General features: G+C 36.9%; 1 protein-coding gene across 3 annotated transcripts in view; it reads left to right on the top strand.

Moving 5' to 3' along the window:
• Nucleotides 1-17,984, top strand: part of YWHAE (tyrosine 3-monooxygenase/tryptophan 5-monooxygenase activation protein epsilon) — a 39,595-nt gene extending 21,611 nt beyond the window's left edge. Inside the window, exons 2-7 of one of the 3 annotated variants that reach the window (XM_036836920.1) lie at nucleotides 6,364-6,563; nucleotides 8,938-9,044; nucleotides 9,709-9,915; nucleotides 12,045-12,181; nucleotides 15,331-15,377; nucleotides 17,018-17,984. In XM_036836920.1, coding sequence (XP_036692815.1) covers nucleotides 6,364-6,563; nucleotides 8,938-9,044; nucleotides 9,709-9,915; nucleotides 12,045-12,181; nucleotides 15,331-15,338 — 659 coding nt within the window. In that variant the 3' untranslated portion in view covers nucleotides 15,339-15,377; nucleotides 17,018-17,984. The remainder of the gene's footprint in view (nucleotides 1-6,363; nucleotides 6,564-8,937; nucleotides 9,045-9,708; nucleotides 9,916-12,044; nucleotides 12,182-15,330; nucleotides 15,378-17,017) is intronic. The other 2 variants (XM_036836919.1, XM_036836922.1) reach the window with 2 other exon arrangements.
• Nucleotides 17,985-22,795: the final 4,811 nt, after the last annotated feature.

The following is a 22,795-nucleotide window of genomic DNA, read 5'->3' as shown; positions in this document are numbered from 1 at the left end:
ACTAAATTCCCCTTTATGTATTTAATGAACAGAATTCAGACCTTCAGGATGATTCTTTGGGTCTCAGAAACTTCTTTAGGGACAGATATAGCTAAATTTTCTACAAAATAAAATGGGCTGCAGAAAAAGGGCATATTGAAATTGCTGAGAAGGGACTATAGAATCTCTTGTTCTATCTGGGGGGGGGGGATCCTTAAATAGGTTTCATTTATCTGTGATATAGTCAGGCCCACCAAAATATATTTCTCAATCTCTATTAACATAGTTCAGTTTGCGTTCTTCATTCTTTCATCAAATGTTTGTGTGCCATTTATATCATTAGATACTGTGCTTTTCTGGGAATAGAGAGATAAAGACACAGTTAATGCCCTTTTAGGATGGTAGTATTTGATGGGAAGAAAAACACTGATCCTCAACACAGAGAAAGGAGTATGAACATGGGTTGGAGAGCACAGTAAGGCTTTGCAGAATAAGAACTTGATCCAGAGGAATGAATAGTGTCCTAGACAAAGAGGAAAGGTCATGGGTCAACTGATCAATCTTTACATAAAGCAAACCCAAGACCTCTCCAGAACCTTGAGTGACAGAACCTTTTTAAGGCAGTGTTTGATTCTGTGGCCCTTTTCTGTCCTTGGGGTGTTTGCCGTTAGTGTTTTTGGACTTAAGAATTTGTTTCTGTGAGCACACTACTTGGAAAGTTAGTTGAATGTGGTGGTTAAGAGGGAGCTCAGGCACTTAAGTTAGATTGTCTGGGTTCGAATTCTGGTTTTACCACTTAATAGCTGTGTGACTTTAGGCAAGTTACTTTTTCAGTTTTTTGTCTTTAAAGTCAGAATTATGTGTTCTGACAGCCGGCAGACAGTTTTTTCCATGTTCAGAGAAATTATGGTTATGACCCTGTATACTTTGGTAGGAGGTACATGAGTCCTATCATCCAGTATAGAGCCCGCTTGTTTTCCTGTGACTGATTCTGAACAGTTTGCCTCCATCCTGAGTCTGGCTCTTACTAGAAACTGTAGGCCCCCCTTTAGATTTTGTACTCTGTCTTTATAAAATTAAGACTATTGGACCTCAGCAGAGACCTGTTTTACCATCTGGCAGGGACAGTCTTGGGAGAATCAAGTTTACTGGGATGTTGTTTACTGTTAGTGGCATGGGAGCATCTGCTCTCTACTAGGCATTGGCAGTTAAGGTTTTTGAAGATAATGTTCTGGGAGGTTAACTTGTAGGGGGAAGAAGATGTAAGCAGGAATAAACCACATTTTAATGTATTAAGCGTGTATGTCTGTTGTCATTGAAATCATTTATCTTGCATCTATTCTTATAAAAGCAAACGAAAGGATCCCCATACAGATGAATTCAAATGTTCAAATCTGAGATAATATGATTAAATCAAAGCATGACTGTGGAGTCAGAGTGCCTGTTGTAATCCACTGAATTTGTGATTTTGAGCAAGTTTCACCCTCACAGTTTTTAGTTTCCTTTTATAAAATGGGGATAATACTGGTACCTACCTCAAAGGTCTGTTCAGATTCAGTGTCTGTTCCGGTGCAAAGCATTTGGAACAGTGCCTACCGTGAGGTGTTTTATTTGTGAATGAGTTTATCGAAGCAATGTGTAAATAGTTCAAAGAGCAAAAACCAAGAACTAAAGCTAAATTAAAGTTGGAGTGCAAAACATTTGACTCTCCTGGCAGGATAGTCAGTAACAAAAAGAAGCAAGCTGGTTTAATGTAATGGATGTCTAACTAGGCTATTAGCACTCAATGAAGGAGAAATGACCTGGAATGAAAAACAAGCTTAGTATTTGGTTAAGATGTCCTTTGAGTTGTGAGGATTATGTTTCAGAGTTTCTGTAACAGTGGTGATTTTCAGTCAGCTACCTGTTGTCCCCAAACTATCAAGAGTCCCAGAAATTATATTTTATTGCCCAAAACTCATGTACCAAACTGCGCATCCACAAGTAGTGATTTGACCATGAGTTGCAGTTCTCTGGTTCATAAATTGTGATCATATCTGCTGCAGATAGATTTGACAGCCTTCCGCCATCTGAGAAATGCTGAGATTGCATTGATAAAATAGTTGCTGCAATAATGATTTCATGAAATACTAGTGTTTGAGAAGGTTATGTGAATATAACTGGTGTTAGTCCTCTGCTGATGGAGGTTTTAAGGGTGTGGCTGGTCTAGAGTTTTGGATAAATTAGGGTTTTCACATACTTTTGGGGTATATTATAGTTAGGATTGTGTTTCTGTTGCTGGTGTTAAAAAAAGGATAAGGATGACACCAGTGTTATGAGAATTTCTTTATAGTCATAATTTGTACAGATTGGTACAAAGCACTGGTTGTAGAACTTTTAGCTCTTTTCTCTTCTGCTTCAGGCTACTGCTATCCCTTAATCTAGTTCCTTCAGGAATGAAGAAATTCTGAAGATAAAGGGCTATGAGGAGTAGTTTGGCTTTTAAAAGTAACTACTACAACTCCGTAATAAAAAGGCAGATAACTCAAAAATTGTCATAACATCTGAATGGTATTTTCCAGAGAGCATACACAAATGGCCAGTTAGCATATGAAAAGATGCTCAACATCATTAGCCGTCAAGGAAATGCGAATCAAAATCAGAGATAACCACTTCACGCCCACTAGGATGATTATTAAAAAAAAAAAAAAAAGGAAACGTGTTGGTGAGAGTATGGAGGAATTAGAATCCTCCTCTATTGCTGGTGGAATGTAAAAATGGTGCAGCCCCTGTTAAAAAGTTCAACAGCTCCTTGCTCAGAAAGTTATCATATGACCCCACAGTTCCACTTCTTAAGTATATATTCAAGAGATTTGAATGCATACTTACATGAATGTTCATAGTAGCATTTTTCATAATAGCCAAAAAGTGGAAAGTCAACTCAAATGTCCATTAACTGATGAATGGATAAGTAAAATGTGGTTAACACTTATATACATTCAGTAAATGAAGTATCGATAGATGCTGCACTATGGCTGAACCTTGAAACATGCTAAGTGAAAGAAGCCAGTTACAGAAGACAACATACTATATAGTTCCATTTATATGAAATGTCCAAATAGGTAAATCCATAGAGATGGAAAGTGGATTGGTAGTTGCCTAGGGCTGAGGGATTTGGGGATAAATGGGGAATGACTGCTAATGTGTATGGAGCTTTTCTTTTTCGAATGATGAAAAATCGATTATAGTAATGGTTGCGCAAATTCTGTGAGTATACTAACAACCATTGAATTGTATGCTTTAAATAGGTGAGTTGTATGTGCATTATAGAGCAGTAAAGCTGTTATTTAATAATAACAGATAACTGCTACTTTTCTATTTGTACCACAGTCTTTTGTGCATTGTTTCGTGGCTTTTTCAGTGAAGGGAATTATATACTTAATTGAAGCTGCGATAGTAGAATATCATTGAGTATTTAAAATATATTTCTCCCCTCACATTGTAAAACTATTATATGATCATTGCTGAAAACTTCTAGAGCACAGAAAAATGAAAAAAATCTGTCATCTGGAATAGTACCCAGAGACATACCATTGTTAAACTTTTAGTGGTATTAGATATTTGGGTAAAGTTTTTCCATATGTAATGTTGCAGAGCTCTACAATTTAAAAGAATTATGGTCTTTTTTTGGTGTAGCTAGGTTACTTTTTAAATTGCTTTGTTGTTGGAACAACTTAGATGAATTACTGGTTCACTTCTGAGGCATGTTTAATTTGTTGTTAGTTTTTGAGAACTAGTATGGCAGTGAGCTTGAAATGATACCCTCTTTACTCCACTGCCACTAAATTTAGCCTTTTTTTCATGGCTGTGGTTAGAAAAAAAAAAAGGATGTTTCAAATGAATGTGCTCAGGCTCCCACAGATGGTCTTATATATGCCTTAATATTTGTTTTTTTAATGCTTCAGAATTGCGTTAAATTCAGCTGTATTGAGGTAAAATTTATAATACACTACTTATACACATAAAATTCATTGTTTTTTTAAAAATTTATTTTTGGCTGAGTTGGGTCTCCGTTGCTGCGTGTGGGCTTTCTCTAGTTGCGGCGAGCAGGGCCTACTCCTCGTTGCAGTGCGTGGGCTTCTCATTGCGGTGGCCTCTCTTGTTGCAGAGCACAGGCTCTAGGTGCGTGGGCTTCAGTAGTTGTGGCTCACGGTCTCTAGAGCGCAGGCTCCGTAGTTGTGGCGTGCGTGCTTAGTCGCTCCATGGCATGTGGGATCCTCCTGGACCAGGACTCGAACCCATGTCCCCTGCATTGGCAGGCGGATTCTTAACCACTGCGCCACCAGCGAAGTACCAATTTCATTGTTTTGATAAATGTATTCAGTTGTGTAACCACCACGGTAGAACAATTCTGTTACCCCCCAAATTTCCCTTGTACTCCTTTGCTCACAAGCCTCTCACTTCACCCCCATATCTTGGTAACCACTTACTTGCTTTCTGCCTTTATAGTTTTGCATTTTCTATAACTTGATTTAAATGGAATTATAGTCCTTTTTGGTCTGGCTTTTTTCCTTTTTTTTTTTTTAATGTCTTTATGGGAGTATAATTGCTTTACAATGTTGTGTTAGTTTCTGTTGTACAACAAAGTGAATCAGCTATAAGTATACATATGTCCCCATATCCCCTCACTCTTGAGCCTCCCTCCCTGGTTTGGCTTTTTTCAGTTAGCATCATGTTGTTTGAAATTCATCCATGTTGTTACTTGCATCAGTAGTTCATTCTTTTTTATTCTTGAGTAGTATTCCATTGTATGGATGGACATTTGGGTTGTTTTCACCTTTTGGCTATTATGAATAAAGTTGCTGTGGACATGTATGTAAAAAAGTCTTTGTGAAGATATATATTTGTATCTCTTGGGTGATACCTAGGAGTGGGCTTGCTTAGTCTTACAGTGTTGAACTCTAAGAAACTACTGAATTGTTTTCTAAAGATCATACCATCTTAATATTTCTATTTAACTTCTATTTTTAAAAAAATATTTATTTATTTATTTGGCTGGGTCAGGTCTTGGTTGCAGAATGCGGGATCTTCATTGTGGCATGTGGGATCTTTTGTTGCGGCACGTGGGCTGTTCGTTGCGGCACACTTGCTTTTCTTTAGTTGAGGTGCGTGGGCTCCAGAGTGCATGGGCTCAGTAGTTGTGGCATGTAGGTTCTCTAGTTGTGGCTTGCCGGCTCAGTAGTTGTGGCACTCGGGCTTAGTTGCCCCCGCAGCATGTGGGATCTTAGTTCCCCGACCAGGGGCTGAACCTGAGTCCCCTGCATTGGAAGGTGGATTCTTAACCACTGCACCACCAGGGAACTCCCCCCACTATGTAATTTCTTGATATTCCTGAAGGGCTAATTTTTGGAAACATATCATTTCCTGGGATTACACATAATTTATCATATCATTAAGCAGTGTTTCATAAAGTCACCATCTGCATCGTACTTTAAGGTATGCTTATGCTTAGAATGTATGCTAAGGGTGCTTGTTAAAACGCAGATCCTTGGGTCTCATCACCAAAAATTCTGACTTAGTAAAAGTTGGAGAGCCACGTGCTAATATGGCATTTAGTTTTTTCTAAAGGCATAGTTTTCATTAATATATTTATTCAGTTAGTGTTTATTGAGCTGTTTTTGGCTCTTCCTTTGCGTTCACGTGCGTTTTATTAACTATTTTTTCCTGTACTTGGGATCTCCCAAGGTTTATCTGGGCCCCTTTCTTTGCTCGCCACCTAGTGGTGACAAATGAGAACCATACAAAACTTTGCTGATGAATGAATTCATAGGTGGTGGACAGTGCCCTTCTAAAGGAGGAAGGATTGCAAATACGCAGAGATAAGTTTGTGTTTGTGACTAACCAGATGCTCAGTATATGTTTGCTATATGAATGAATTCCCTTTTCTCCAGTGACTACTTTTTGGGGAAGTTCAGTTTATTTGTATTTAATTGGGGAATAATTTGTTTGAGAGAAAATGCATTTTAGAGCCTGTAAATTTAAAACTTTTGTTTTAAACTGCTAGCTGAATTATTTTTACTGGGAAACGGATAGGTGTGCACTCCTAGTTCTCTTAATATGGGAGAGATGCCTCCAAGCCATACTGAATTATACTTGATACTGTATGAAGTCATTTTGGTTCCATACAATTTATATTCTAGATCCTGTTTTTTCTGGGCTCTTAATTTACTTTATCTTTTACATGGTTTTAGTTTTTTACTCATACTAGTTTTGATGATTGTGAAGTTATTTTGTTAAAAAATTTGTTTTTTGTTTTACATTAGCTTGACAGAAAAAGATCTACTGTGATAGGGATGTTTCAACAAAACATAGTTTGTACGGTCTCATTTTACTTTTCACTTATAGAAATGGTGGAATCAATGAAGAAAGTAGCAGGGATGGATGTGGAGTTGACAGTTGAAGAAAGAAATCTCCTATCTGTTGCATATAAAAATGTGATTGGAGCTAGAAGAGCTTCCTGGAGAATAATCAGCAGCATTGAACAGAAAGAAGAAAACAAGGGAGGAGAAGACAAACTAAAAATGATTCGGGAATATCGGCAAATGGTGAGATTGTCATATCCTAGACAAGTTTAAAGAATGATGTCTTAGGTGGTGGACTGTTTAGAACATAGCCTAGTACACACATTGTTGTATACCTGTGTAATGTATATTTTACATTTTAATGGATTTACATCTTTCACTCACCTGGATTGGGAATTACAGGCTATACAGTATTTCGGGACAGAGGAGAAGAACTTTTTTTTCTTGGAAGCTGCAGAGAGTAGTGTTGAGCACCACACAAGTAAAGAACTAATTTAATCTTTGTTTTTATTGTGGTAACTACAAAATACTTCATTGAGTGACTTGAAATTACCATTCAGGACAATTTAACAAATATTTGTGTGCCTATTATATGCCACACCAGTTGCTAGGTGTTATGTGCAAAGGTGAGACAGTTACAGTTACAGTTGAGACAGTTACAGTTAATATCAGTCTAGTCATTGTTTTTTTAATAGAATAGAAAGTATCAGAGGGCATTGGACATTATTTCATAAAGTTATTGTTTCACATATTACATGTGGGTATATACAGATATGTAATGTTTTTATTGTGGGTTTTGGTCAAGAAAGTTTGATCTAGTTCTCAACCAGAGGTGACTTTGCTCCTCAGAGGACATTTGGCAATGTCTAGAGACATTTTTGGTTGTCACAACTTGACAGTTCTGCTGGTATTTTAGTGGGTAGAAATGGGGATACTGCTGAGCATCCTGTTATGCATAGAATAGCCCCCCACTGTTGAGAAACTGATTCTAAACACACTCTTAAGAGTACAGTGAGGGAAATAACAGAAGCAGTCACAAAGTTAGCATGGGGAGTAGTAAACTTGGTAGGGGGAGGGAAAAGGGAAACGTTTATTGACTAACACGGGGAGATATTTGTAATATATATAATTGTGTAAGATACTGTATTTAATCTTTAAATGACCGTGTAAAGGGTAGGTATTACTCTGGTTCATAGATGGGAAAACAAGTGTTCTGAGTGATTAAGTAACATACCTGGGGTTACAGAGAAGGTGGTTAGCTGGTACCAGTGTGACCATTACTTTCAAATATGTTGAAACAAACAATATGGATTGTCGGTAGACAAGTTTGGTGTCTCAGAGGGATGAGGAAATGAGAAAGTGCTAAAGCGGTAAGTCTGTGAACTAGATTGTGGGATTTGGGATAAGTAGGAAAGGAAACAGGAAACAAAGAGAGGAACTGATAAATTGGGAGAAGATGAAAGAGTCAAGAGGCTGGAATTTAAGACTTCCAGGATAGAACAGCATAGTTACGAGTATGGACAAGTGAAGGTCATGGAGTTGAGATGAAGGAACTGTGTTGAAAGGAACATGATAATACCTTGGTGTGTGATACCCGGAATTGGAGAGGTAAGCTGTAGATACTCAGTGAATGTGGGTGAAGAGCCTGCGGAGATCTACTGATAACAGAAATTGAGAAATTAAAACATAGTGGATGAGCTTCCAAGGAGGAAGGGTTTGGAGTATTAGGAGAGCAGTCATACTGAGTCAGTGAGGAGTTAAAGAGATTCAGAAATCATCCTTCTCTTAGAGCAGTCTATCTTTACTTGAAAAGCCATAAAGAAGGTAGTTCATTCAGGAGAGAGCTGGTTTTACTTAGAATCAGAATGAGATTATAGGAGAAGAGAGAGTGGGCGAATTATTTACAGTGGGAAGGAGGAGGTTCCAGAGGGCATGAAATGAATTTGGAAAGGTTGAACAATGTCACTGTAGTAATAGAAAATGGAAAGCAGACTGTGTATATATGTTTAGGAGTAGTGTGCGTTTTTGGCATGATAAACGAATTGGGACGAGTGGCAATATTTCCTTTAGTTTACAGATTTTTGGTGTTGTAACTGGCTATGGATCTACCACTCAGGTGGTTGGCTGTTGAGCATAGTAGTGGTTAGAAATGTGAGCCTTGGAAGCAGAATACCTTGGTTTGAATTTTTATTCCATCCCTTACAAACTGTGACTCCAACCATGCAACCTTACCTGGGTTCAAGTTCTCACTCTGCCTCTAAGTTCTTTAAGTTAGTGATCTTTGGGCAAATATAGTAATCTTTGTTTTCCCATGTAAGTGGAGATAATAGTTGCTACCTCATTAAAGAAGCTACTTAATATAAATGTGCTGCACTTAGTAAGTAGTAATCACTGTTAGTTCTGTAGCTGAACCGTGAGGTTTTTTTTAAGCACTTAAGTAATGGCACATAGGAAGAAAGACTTTCCATAAACCGGAGACAGCTTTTCTCTGCTTTTGTGTCAAGAGAGGGAAGGGCGGTTTGGAGAAGGGTATGCATGTTCTCTTCTCCAAAACAAGAGATAGAATGTGATAATTTATATATAATTTCTTAAACAATTTTTCTGACTTTTTTTTCAGGTTGAGACTGAGCTAAAGTTAATCTGTTGTGACATTCTGGATGTACTGGACAAACACCTCATTCCAGCAGCTAACACTGGCGAGTCCAAGGTTTTCTATTATAAAATGTAGGTTCTATACTAGAAGGGAAAATGTCAGATTAAATGTTGACTCTCTTAGAATCATCACTTTTTTATGTAGGTTTACAACATTTTATTTAATGTTGGAAAGATAGTTACGGGAGGAGTGAGTCTCAAGAATTAAATTAATTTTTGAATACTCATTTGCAGATTCACTGCTAAGAAGAATCAATATTACTGCATTTAAGGTGGTCAGACTATTACTGTAAAAATGTACTAGGTTTCGCTTTACCTATTTATATTCATTTGCTTGTGTGGGGCTGCCCCCCTAGCTACAAGCAGTGCATTACACAGTTCAGTCTTAACAATTTATATGGAAGTTTTATTTCATGATTAACAAACTGTTGTGCCATTCTTTGGAACCACTTTTTATATTTAATTCTTGTCTATCAAGTGATAAATTTGTTGATTTTTGAGACTTTTCAGTTAATTTCTCTAGGATTTTGCTTATATTTGGCAATGTGAAATCTCTGAGGAGGAAAACTAAATAGATGAGTCAGTCATTCCTGAAAGAGACTTTTTGAAATTATTGAAGTATACCTGTTTCATGTTTTTGTCACATACTTGATCTTATGTAATATAGAAAATTTTTAACAACTTATTTAAAAAGCATTATTCCTAATTCTGTTCTTTTATTTTTGTTTTGTTTTAGGAAAGGGGACTACCACAGGTATCTGGCTGAATTTGCCACAGGAAATGACAGGAAGGAAGCTGCGGAGAACAGCCTAGTGGCTTATAAAGCTGCTAGTGATATTGCAATGACAGAACTTCCACCAACACATCCCATTCGCTTAGGTCTTGCTCTCAATTTCTCCGTATTCTACTATGAAATTCTTAATTCCCCTGACCGTGCCTGCAGGTAGGTCATGAAAGAGAACAAACGCTCTCACTATGAAAGTAAAAAAGGTTACAAAGGAGAATAGCTACTTGTTTTTTGTCTGGTTCCTTGGGACTGCCTTCGTTGGCTTGGCCCTGTAATAAAGAATTATTTTGGCTTTTAATGCAGCTGTTTTGGATGATATGAAGACAGACCTATCTCATTTCACTAGGATAGCAGTTAGGATAATTATGTTGATGGGGAAAAATTTGATTGGTAGATTGAAAAGAATCTTGTTACAGAGTAAGAGGAAGGAATGAGGAATTTTCATAGTAGAATTATCTTCATTTCTGTATATTAGCTTTCAGTCTTTATAGCATGTGTTTAATATAGTTATGCTCTTAGTGTACATGTCATTTTGTATTTTCTGTCATAAAATTTGGCATTTTATTGACATATGTAAAAGTACTCCACCATTTATACTTCAGATTGTTCCCAATTTTTGATACACATATAAATTTGAGGAATATTTTCATGTGCATAGCTTTTTACTTTTTAAATATACATAACATGAAGTTTAGCATTCTGTTTTTTTTTAAAATTTAATTAATTAATTAATTTGTTTATTGGCTGCATTGGGTCTTCGTTGCGGTGCGTGGGCTTCTCGTTGCGGTGGCTTCTTTTGTTGCGGAGCACGGGCTCTAGGCGCGCGGACTTCAGTAGTTGTGGCTTGCGGGCTCTAGAGCACAGGCTCAGTAGTTGTAGCACACAGGCTTAGTTGCTCCGCGGCATGTGGGATCTTCCTGGACCAGGGCTCAAACCCCTGTCCCCTGCATTGGCAGGCGGATTCTTAACCACTGCGCCATCAGGGAAGCCCTAGCATTTTGTTTTTAAATGTGCAATTCAGTGTCATTAAGTACACCCACAATATTGTCTGTCACCACTATTTCTAAAACTTTTTCATCACCTGAAACGAACTAATCACTAAACAATAACTCCATATTTCCCTCTGCCCCAGTCCCTGGTAATCTCTACTTTCTGTCTTTATGAGTTTGCCTATTTTAGATACCTCATATAATAGGAATAATGTATTTGTTCTTTGTAACTTCAGTGTTCTTGAGTATGTAGGAATCAGATATTCCATGAAAGGATTTTCCTGATGTAAGGTGGATTCATTTGAATGCAAATAAATATTAATTTATCTAAAAACATTCTAAATGTTGCTAGTCGAGTTTGTCCAAACAGGTAATATGTCTTAACTAATAAAGAAGCTATAGCTGTTTAGCTGATAGTACTGGTCTTTCATTGCCATTCTCCAGGCTAGCTGTCCCACACGTAGCTTCAACTTAGTCCTTTCCATGCTTTTGCTTTAATCTGAGTGTGCCATTTGTGCTCTTTTCCTACCCATTAATTAGTTCAAATATGACTTCCCCATTTGTTCCTCCTCTTGGGTCCCTAAAGTACTTTCTCCAGGATAGCACTTCATCCTCCTTTTATAGTAGTTATTTATGTGTCAGTCCCTCTATTCTTAGATGTTTTAAAAAGTTCATTGTGGACCCAGGTTATGTCTCTCTTTCCTCTTTTCTTTTCCCCACCCCGTGCCCATCGTCACTTGGTGTACATAGTACACAGTACTCAATAAGTGAATGTGAATTTTGTTTCGTTTTAACTGTAGTAATTGGCTTATATGATCACATTTTTGTGAGTTCTAGATTGCCTGTTATTCTTCCTTGCTCCATTAACATTAAATTCTATTGGATTAAACTGTGAGATACTGTCCCAGAATTTTCTCTTTTTGCATTAAAACTTTGTTAAATAAGTGAACTGTTGACTAGAATTTGGAGATACCTTTAATATGCATGTATTTTGGTGATGGATTAGAATGGGATTTGGTCTGCTTGTCAAAAGCATAGTCATAAGTGGAACTCCAAAAGTTCCACTAGTTCCAAAGTTAATGGATTACAAAATTAAAAAGGGAGTTAATAGGAAGTTAATTTTCATCAGTTACATCTGCTTTTCCTTTATTTCAGTGCCTAAACCCAAGCATTCAGTGTCGCTATTACTGTGTGATAACTGAAGAAAAGACTGAAATTTAACTTAACGTCATTTCCAATTCTGGTTTTGGACTTTTTTAGTTTATTTTTGTAATACATTTATGTAAACACTTGTAGGTTGGCAAAAGCAGCTTTTGATGATGCAATTGCAGAACTGGATACGCTGAGTGAAGAAAGCTATAAGGACTCTACGCTTATCATGCAGTTATTACGTGATAATCTGACACTATGGACTTCAGACATGCAGGGTGATGGTAAGGAGACTGAAGTTAAAGTGTTGTCTCTTTCAGTTGTTGGACCTGTTTACTCTTAGAAGTTGGGATTTCTTTACATTAAGCTACAATTTAGAGTCAACAGCCTATCCTCCAAACTATCAAATTTTGATTACTGCCTTTACCAGAAATGATATCAAAGTACAGTCTTCCATTTTGGTCTGTAAGATGATAAAATAAAATAACTGTTTGGGAAAGGGGATCTTTTGTTAATATTCAGAGATTTAAAGTTTTGCCTCTAATACTGTTTGCTAAACTTAGTTTACCTCTTCTCTCACACTGTGTTTTGAAAGATGGAGGGAAAGGAAGCAGTTCATATTATCATTCCTCAGATTCAATTTTAGGGGGTCTAAGGTTAATTGTATTTGATTGTCATGATCACTGCTTTGGCTGAGTGGTAATCCTCAGGTTAAAACTAGATAGTTAGGGGGAAGGGTAAGCCGTGACAAAGTGAGAGAGTGGCATGGACATATATACACTACCAAATGTAAAATAGATAGCTAGTGGGAAGCAGCCGCATAGCACAGGGAGATAAGCTCAGTGCTTTGTGACCACCTAGAGGGGTGGGATAGGGAGGGTGGGAGGGAGGGAGACGCAAGAGGGAAGAGATATGGGAACATATGTATATGTATAACTGATTCACTTTGTTATAAAGCAGAAACTAACGCACCATTGCAAAGCAATTATACTCCAATAAAGATGTTAAAAAAAAAAACAAAAAACTAGATGGTTATAAGTAGATATTTATGAAGCATCTTTTCTGTGTGGAAATCTTATCTAAAAAAAGAACTAGTTTACCTCTGTATTCTACACAACAAATGGCATGTCCTGCCCATAGGTCCTTATTTAAGAGGTGTGGTGTAGTGTCTTGTTTTCTAGCATTGCAGTTGTAAATAGTTACTAGAATATTTTATAAAATTTAATCTTGTGATGGGTGGTGGGGTGGGGTGGGTGCTTAATGTTTCTTCCAGATGTAAAAGGCCAAATTTGTCACATTTCTTGATTTTAAAGGATATTTTATTCTGCCCATTTCTAAAGAATTGTTTTAATCCATGGTACATCATTGGGGGGGGGGATGGGACGGGGAGATGGACACAAACTAGTGTGGCATGATAATTATGAGAGTTTTTGTAATTGGTGGTGGTGGTATGGCGAGTGGAAATAAAGTTTCTTGTCACTTTCAGCTACAGATCCTTTAAGAGTGTATTACCCAAACTGAAGCATATGTTGTATTGCTTGAGGCTAGCTGTACTTTCCATTGGTCAAACCAACATGTTGTACTGTATTTGGAAACATACTTTTTAAAGATGTATTTGAAAATGGGTGTCAGGGCATGTAGGTTGGCAGTGGAAGGATAGAGTCAGATTTTAGAATTATCTTGGGTCATGGTACTGAAGTGAGAATTAGGTGACTCAGCTTCTAAAGTGCACCAGCTGATGAACTATTTAGAAACTTGACTAGGGTTGGCTTGAGATATGTGGCACATGTGACCTACTTGCACACTTTACCAACAAAGCCAGATGGAGCCACAGATGACTTTTCATTCAACACAGCACTTGAGGGGCAACCACTACCAGTCTGTGGGACTCAAAACCAATTTAACCGTCTCTGAACTAATGACTAAGGTTCCTTCCAGCTTTAAATTCTATTGTATTCTAACAATAACTACTAAGAAGAATGGCCAAATAGCTGTGGACTCTTCACAGTCACCCCCAGCTCAGAGAAGACTAATATCTCTCTGCCTGTTTGAGGGGATAAAAGGAAAGCATGTGGAGAGTTTGGTAAGCAGTATTGACCTATAATATAAGTAAGCTCTATACCCCTTTGACCTCTGGGGATGTTTTTTTGAGGGTGAAAAATAACAAAAAGAAGGTGACTTTGAAAGGCAATTTTTTTTAGACATTTGATGCCAGCTCTTATGACTAAGTTGCTAGATTACAAAAATAAATAAAGTCTATATTTTTCATTATCACTCATAACCAAGAATTGATTGAGGGTAGACTGTATGTCACTCCATTTTTATACAGAACCAAAGATATGCTTTTTCTTGGTTATTGAGCATTGTTTTATGAAATGGATCATTTAAAAATAGGATACCTTTAGATTTCTTACGTTTTCATAGTTGGGGAGGTTCTTTGTACAAAATGTTTTATTACATTTTAGGGTAGATTTCTCTTTAATCCTAAAACACTTAAAAATCTAGTGAAATTCAGTTGCATCAATTCCTTTTCACTTTGTAAATTGACCAATTAATTAAATTTGGTTGAAACAGACTGATTTTCATTTAAGAGGTTTGTCACAAAATATTTGGAATTATGAAGCAGTTTAATGTGAAAAATTCAAGTGGTCTATCTTGAAATTTTAGCAATATTAACAAGCTATCTGAATTTACAAATTGTTGTCGGTACTAGGAAATTATTTGCCAGTTTTGCTAAAAGGTAGAGTATTACATGTTTCATTAAACTGGTTTTGTGATTTAGAATCAATGCTGAATGTAGAAGAATTTTGGTCATGAAATTGGTCAGGATGTTACTTGCATTTATTTTAAGGATTATTTAGATGGTTTTCTCCTTTTTTACTTTAAATATGAAAAATGGTGTCAAAAACCTTTTGAATTGAGGGTTTCTAAAAGAAGAAGTATATGTTGTTCACAGGCCTTTACTTACACGTTTATATGTTTTTAACTGCAGAATATGTTAATGTCTGTCTGGGTCTGTTGAAACATAATTCTTTAAAGGGAGCACCACTTTTTCTCATCAAGTGATTTCAGTCCTTTTCTCTTAACCTGTGGTCAGAGGACTGTTAAATACACAAGTCCATAGAGAGGAAATGTGTTCTCTCTGCCCGTTCCCCTCCTCCCCCCCAAATCTAGAAACTGGGCAAAGAAATATGTATCTGAAGATATGTATGTATCTTTTTGCCCCCCTTCTGTATACCTTTTAAGAGGATATTATTTCTTCCTCTTAAAAAGGAACAGATTATTTCTTAGAGTGAAGTTCATACAAAGTAAAAAGACCAAAATCTGACTCCCCTAAATCATTGATGTTTTCCTTTGTCCTGCTCTTGGTTTATTTTTCTTGTAATGTTGCTTTCATATGATTGTTCTCCCTCCCTTTCTCCTTGCAATATAGATTCCTAAAGGAAAATCCAACTCTTCCTTTCCTAAAAACTCTACTTTGTAAGTCATTATCATGGCACAGTGAATTCTGCTTTTGGTTTTGGTTCTTCACTAATCATGCCTGCATATCATCATCTTGTCGCTTAAAAAACTGCTTGTTCTACATTCCAGGATGTGAAACCTTCTAAGACATTTATGATCTGTTACCCCTGTCTACCTCTGTTTGGGTGTGACTTATGTGACAGTATTTTTATGCCAAAGTTACTTGGAACTTTTGGCAAATCTAATGGTTGCTTATGAGTAAATTAGAGTGTGCTCTATTGTTGTATGTTAACTGTATTTTGGCAGTGTATGGCTGTTAAAAATGAGAGTGAACATTCCTACCATTTCCTAAGTTTGAATACATTATTGTTCTTTGGGGGAACAGTTGGGTGGACCATCATTTCTTCCCTCAGTAAATAGTTAATTTTGTCTTTCCTTGCACGTCTTTTTCTAAATGTGAGTCAAAAATCTTTATGTACATTAAGTACTTTTAGACTTAAACAATCAATGTCAAATATTTTTATCACAAAAGAAATGTTAAAAACACTGAAACTACCTTTACTTAACCCTTATTGCCATGACAGCATTTGTTGTATCAAGGTCTTTAAGACTGTTTAAAAGCATTCCTCAGAGTTTTGCTTTATGTCTGTAGGCAGCCGGTCTTAGTGTCATTTGTCCATTCTAATTAAGTAATTTAACAAGCACTATGAATGGATGGGTTGTCTGAACTATCATATTATGATTGTTGGGTTAGTTAATTGATTTTTCATTTATTTTGATCAAACTAGTAACTACATAGGAATGACAAGTGGTTTGTTAAAGAAGAAGAATGTAACTTTTACCCGTTTATTTTTTGGCAAAAGCCTGCATGCTTCCTTATTATGGCTGACTTATTTAATGCTTATTAATAGGTAGATGATTCTCTGGTAAATAGGCTGGCTTTCTGTTGCATGTCATAGTGCAGTTGAAACTCCTCAGGCTAATCATCATATTCAAAGGGAAAAGAAAAGTGGCATGAGAGAACTGGTCCAAATGCCCTTCTTTAATAACCTCAGTGGTCTGGTTTACTTTGAGCATGCTATTCCACTTTGGAGTGAGAAATTGTGGTTATGGTTTGGTGTGACTGTCCAGGATACAAAATGTGTAAGATACTCATTTACAAAAGCAGAATCCTCCCTCTAAAACTGTAGAACTCCTTTGAAGAATTTTGCTGCTCAGTTCTCTTATTGAAACATTTCTGATAATGGGACCTGCAGAAAAATTAGATTTTGCAAAAAATTATGAAGTACTCTTGGTTCTTGAAGAGGTGAGGTTATTGAGAAAGAGTATTTTGACTCAAGATATACATGAAAGCTTGAAAATCATTTTAATAATATGGTTACCTTGGCTGTCTACTTAAGAGCTTTTTTAGCATAAAAACACTGACTTTTACTGTGCATCAGTTTTTTTTTTCATCCTGTTGATCATTCAGGACCTTGATCCAGCAGCACCTCTTGGCTTAGGCATCTCAGGTGTCAAGGTAGAAATCCTTTGCCTGTCTGTGTTTAAACCAATTGTAGCAAATAATAAGGAGTCTTTATGCTTGGAATGATACCTTTGTGACCACAACAGCCTAGTTTAGTCATTATGAAATAACTAACTGTCATTCTTCTTTGCAGGTGAAGAGCAGAATAAAGAAGCGCTGCAGGATGTGGAAGATGAAAATCAGTGAGACATAAAAGCCAACAAGAGAAACCATCTCTGACCACCCCACACCTTCCCATCCCACCCCTCTTGGAAATTCCCCCATTGTCACTGAGAACCACCAAATCTGACTTTTACATTTGGTCTCAGAATTTAGGTTCCTGCCCTGTTGGTTTTTGTTTTTGTTTTTGTTTTTTAAAAAACTGTCTTCAAAAGTTCTTAAAGGCAAGAGTGAATTTCTGTGGATTTTACTGGTTCCAGCTTTTAGGTTCTTTAAGACACTAACAGGACTGCATAGAGGCTTTTTCAGCATTACTGTATTGTCTCCTGCCAGATGTGGCAAGATCACCATTAGAAATGGAAATTACATTTGAAAGCCATTAGACTTTTAGGTGATGCAAGCATCTAAGAGAAAGGTTAATCACACTATAGAGGTGTATGTGGTATCATTTTCCCTTTTTCTAATTGTTTAAATTGAATTTTATACCAATGTTTAAAATTAATTGGATGTTAGCTTGAGGTGGTTAAAGGTTGTTTGGGGAGTTTGTTGTAATGATTTTGCTGTAAAAAGTGTTTCAAACTCTGCTGAAATGTTGCTGAAAAGCATGGTGCTGGTAACAGTTCAACAATCCGTGGCTGCTCATTCTTGCCTACTTTACTCTCCCTCTGAAGCAGGTTAGCATTGAAGGTGGTAATGGAAAAGCCTGCATGCGTGTTCAATTCTTTGTTTCTTCTCCTTCCCTCTCCCCCTGGGCCCCGTCCCTCCCCTCCTTCGCTCGCTCAACCTCTTTTGTTCAGTATGTGTAACTTGAAGCTAATTTGTACTACTGGATATCTGACTGGAGCCACAGATACAGAATCTGTATTGTTCTTACTGAAACACAGCATGGATTAACATTAAACTTAAATAAAACAAACCTAAATTAAAAATGCCAAACATCATTGCGCCTCCATCCTTTATCCTTCTAAAATAAAATCTCTAGTCTGAACATATTGATGATATTGTTTGCCTAAATGTGAAAAAGATCCCATTTATTTTTTCCCTCCCGTAAATCACTTGTCTGTTTCCCAAAAATGATGTATATTTCTGGGGGGAAAATACCTGTAACCTGGTTGTGAAGAACAAGTATAAGTAGTGCAAGTATCCTGTCTTCTAAACCAGATAACAACACGATGTTTATTTTAATCATTAAAGTGCCAGTGTGTATTTATAATACAAGGTGTAATTGTGGATCATCTAGCATGGAATTTTTGGGGTTGTGCAACCAAAGGCTGAATGTGTGAATGTGTCAGAATAATCCTTCTTAGGCTGAGGGAAAAATCCCCTCTGCCCCAATCAGTGACAGGAACAGAGAAGAATGATTAAATTCATTCTCAGTAGTACACGTACACATGGTAAAACAATAGTATGGTAGTCCCCTTTATTAGAAACACTCAATGTAAAATCTTCCAGAGATCATAGACATCAGTGTATATAGATATTTAATTAGTATAGATCATTGTCAGGCATTGAGATCTGTCTCATTCAAATGACTGCCTTACATTGATGTACTCCTGATTTTTGGAAAAAAACCAGTTGACTACTTTTGGACATTCAGATTATTTCCAGCCTTGCTATTGTAAATGGTGCTGCAGTAAATGCATGTGTATGTGTATGATACATTTCTAGATTTCGTGTGTCAGAAAACATATACTTTTCAATTGGTAAATACTATCTCCCTCCAAGAATTGTTCCACATTATAGCCCCATCAACAATGTATGAGACTACTAGCTTCACCACACTTGACTCGTTGCTAAATGAGATGTTGACACCAAAAGTAAACCTTGGGCTTGAGTTCTTTGTAGTAAAGACTTGGGAAATCAGTAGATTAGTGATGTACTGGTAGTTCTTATTAAAATAAGTGTATGTAGAATAAACAATGTTTTTGTGAATTGCTTTTCCATCAGATAATTGGAGACGATTGTATATAAATTGTACTCTTTGGAGCTACCTCCAAGAAGATAATCAGATTTGTTTTTTTCCAGCAGTAAATGTTGCCAAGTGTTGTCTGCTGCATCTCAGTCCAAAACTAGAGGAATATGTTAAGCTCTATCACAGATTTTTAAAGAAACTGCTAATAGGATTCAGGGTTTTGCAGGCCGCTCCCACACTAAACACTAATGTGTGAATGCCTGGACTTGGAAGAGTTTGCATGAACACATAGGTAATCTTTTTACAAAATAGTCTGGTTTGTGGAGGTGATTCTGCCAAGTTGGGTTGTCACATGAATTTGTTGAGTGAAAGAGTTCCTTAGTTGACTGTGTAGACTTCTATTTGTGTTCAGCAAATTCAGGATGCCATGAGCATTTTCAGTGGTGTGGCAATCTTGGTATGGAGAAAAAAGAACTTGCCATCCAAAGAAACCAATGAAGGCACTTAGGAAGGACAATGGTGATTAGTACAGGTCTTTAGAAAGATCCCTGTCAAAGATTGCAAGACAGCGAGCGAAGACTGCAGAAAGGGGACAGCCCTGTGAGGACAGTGTTACTTCACTTCCTGTATCTGTTGTCTGGGAGGTGGAGTGTTTTTTTCAGCTCCTGGTTTAGTCATCTGGGAGGATCAGTTGATTTCGATAGAAACTTGAGTTACCATTACAACTTGAATGCAGTTGTTTTGATTTTTTGGTAGTTGCTTTGAAGAAAGTTTTAAACCCAAAGGTTTTCTAAAATGTTAGGAGCAGCAACAAATGGGTTTATACCCATACTTGGGTTCTGTGATGGGTGGCCAGAAAGGAAGATTTCCAAAATTATATTTTGCTGCTTTCTAGGAAGACAAGAATTTAAGTTAGATCATAGTAAGGGCGTGTTGATGGAATAATATAAACAGTGACTCTTGCTCTAGACGAATGCCACTTGAGAGTTTTACAAAACAAAATCCCATATTAGTTGCTATGCTCTTGATCCTAGGACAGTAGAAGAGTGATCATGCTGAAAAAATTGCGTAAAGATGAATCTTGCTTTGTTTTGAAATTTTTAACAAGTTCACAGGGATCCCTGGTAAAATTCTGGGATGCTTCATTAAAGGAATTGTTTTTCTTTCTTTGATTTGGATTTAAAGTTTTATTTTCCCTCTCAAAATTTTCTTAAAAATTGAGGTATAGCTGATTTGCAATATTAATGAGTTTCAGGTGTACAACAGTTTTTAAAGGTTATACTCCATTTATAGTTAAAATGTTGGCTATATGTATTGTTTACCTCTTAATTCCCTACCTCTTAATTCCCTACCTCTGTCATGCCCCTCCCCCCTTCCTCTGCCTACTGAAAAGGAATTGTGAGCTTTTAGAGGAAGTGGTGATACTGGATCCAACCCAGATCAACAAAATTAAACCGTCTAACAAGATAAGACATATCTCTCATTTCTTTGAGTTCCTAGACTTGTGATTGGTATTGACAACTAATAGCTAACATTGAGTATCAGCTATGTACCAGGCACTGTGCTCATTAGGCAGTGTCTAGCACATAGGTACTTGATAATTAGGTAAGTTTTCCATCTGCGTTTTTTAAATAGGAAAACTGGGATGGGAGAAGTTGAGGAACTTGTCCAAAGCCACAAAGCTAGTAGTAGTCAAACAGGATTCAGAGTTGGGTTTGTATGATTCTTAACCATTAAGCATTCTTTTTCTTTTAGGCTGTTAGTGTTTTATTGAAATATATTTTCCCTACCCTAAAGTGATCATCTAAATATATTTTAACATTTCTGAGATCAGTATATGGTTTACAATTGATATATGCCTTTTTTTTTTTAAATTTATTTGTTTATTTATGGCTGTGTTGGGTCTTTGTTTCTGTGTGAGGGCTTTCTCTAGTTGCGGCAAGCGGGGGCCACTCCTCATCACGGTGCGTGGGCCTCGCACTATCGCGGCCTCTCTTGTTGCGGAGCACAGGCGCCAGACGCACAGGCTCAGTAATTGTGGCTCACGGGCCTAGTTGCTCCGCAGCATGTGGGATCTTCCCAGACCAGGGCTCGAACCCATGTCCCCTGCATTGGCAGGCAGATTCTCAACCACTGCGCCACCAGGGAAGCCCATGCCTTTTTGAAAAGCTATAGTAGACATTAAGCTGTAGTATAAATAATTCATATTAGAATTGAGGAAATAGAATATAAATGATAAATACATTTAGGGCTCTTCAGTGGCTACCGTCTAAGAAGAGGATTACTGCCTAGATTAATTTTTTTGGCAATTTGTTTCTTAATCTGTAGCTTAATTTAGAAATTTAAAAATTAGTGTTTTTTTTAACAGGTGGAGCAGTTCTTCCAATTTAAAACAGTGTAGCTTGGACAAGTAGAGCCATAATCCAAATAGATAACCAGTGATTATGGATTGTCAAGTTGCTGCAGTGCTGTGACTGAGTTTTCCAGATAACCTAAGTCTTATTGTTCTTAAAAAGTTCCTTGGGTTTTGGACATTTGTTTCTCACATAATTGATGTTAAGAATGTGTACTTGCACAACCCATGCGGTATGAGTCATGGCCGGGAGCTTTCTTCCTATGTCTAAAGCTATCATTGACCATTTTTTTCAGTTGTGCTGAAAAGTCTTGGAACTCATGCCTCCATCCCATATTGCTTGTTTCTGAGTCTTCCACAAAGACCCTTTTGCATTTAGAATTCTGGAGCTATAGGGTTGTGGTAGGGCTTATTTCAGCACCTAAGTCTTCTTTCCCATTAATTAGTGGTACATTTGTAGTGTTAACAGGCCACAATAACTGCTGAACTCCCTCAGAATTTGCTTTCAGCAGAGTTCAAGTAATAAACGTTTAAAAACTTTTTTTTCCACTTAACCTCATTCGTCATTAAGGATATGTAAGCCAAAACGAGATGCTAATTTCACCTTGCCTAAGATTATAATTATAGTTAGCAGTGATTAGATTTATAGAATACTTTGTTGTGAGGATGTAGAGAATACGTAAGACTATTGTTGGTATTTTTTTTAAGTAAAGTTTTTATTCAAGTATAAAGAAAAATACATCAAAGGTGTACATCTTAGAATTTTTACAAAGGGAACACACCATTTAACCACCACTCATATCAAGAAATAGAACAGGACCAACATCGTAGAGCACTCCATGCCCTCATTAATTTACCCCCTTACCCCTACAACTGGAACCAGTATCTTGATATTGCCATTGATTAATTTTGCTTAGTTTTTGAACTTGATGTAAATGGCATATATACATAAATGGCTTGTTCTTTTTTCCTCTTAACATTAGGTTTGTGGGATTAGTCCATATTATTGCCTGTAATAATAGTGTATTTTTATGACTATGTAGTATTCTGTTGCATTAGTATACCACTACCTGTTCTATGGATGGACATTGGATTGTTTTCAGTTTTTGGATGTTACAAATAATGTTGCTGTGGCCATTCTTTTACATGTCTTTTGGTATATACATGTATGAATTAATGTTGCATATATATCTAAGAATGGAATTGCTGGGTCATAGGGAATACATGTGTTCAGCTTAGTAGATACTGCAAAACAGTTTTCCAAAGTGGTTGTACTGTTTTACAGTCCTACCAGCAGTGTATTAGAATCCCAGTTGCTCTACATCCTCACTAGCATTTGGTGTGGTCACTGTTTTTAGTTGTAGCCTTCTGGTGGGTGTGTAGTGATATCATTCTGGATTTAATTTGTGTTTTCCTGATGACTAATGAGACTGAGTACTTTTTAATATGTTTATGGACATTTGGATATCTCCTTTTGCCTGTTTTTC

Source organism: Balaenoptera musculus, chromosome 20, assembly GCF_009873245.2.
Source record: "Balaenoptera musculus isolate JJ_BM4_2016_0621 chromosome 20, mBalMus1.pri.v3, whole genome shotgun sequence".
Taxonomy (NCBI): domain Eukaryota; kingdom Metazoa; phylum Chordata; class Mammalia; order Artiodactyla; family Balaenopteridae; genus Balaenoptera; species Balaenoptera musculus.
The sequence above is the reverse complement of the archived record's forward strand: the minus strand, read 5'-3'. Positions and strand labels throughout refer to the sequence as shown.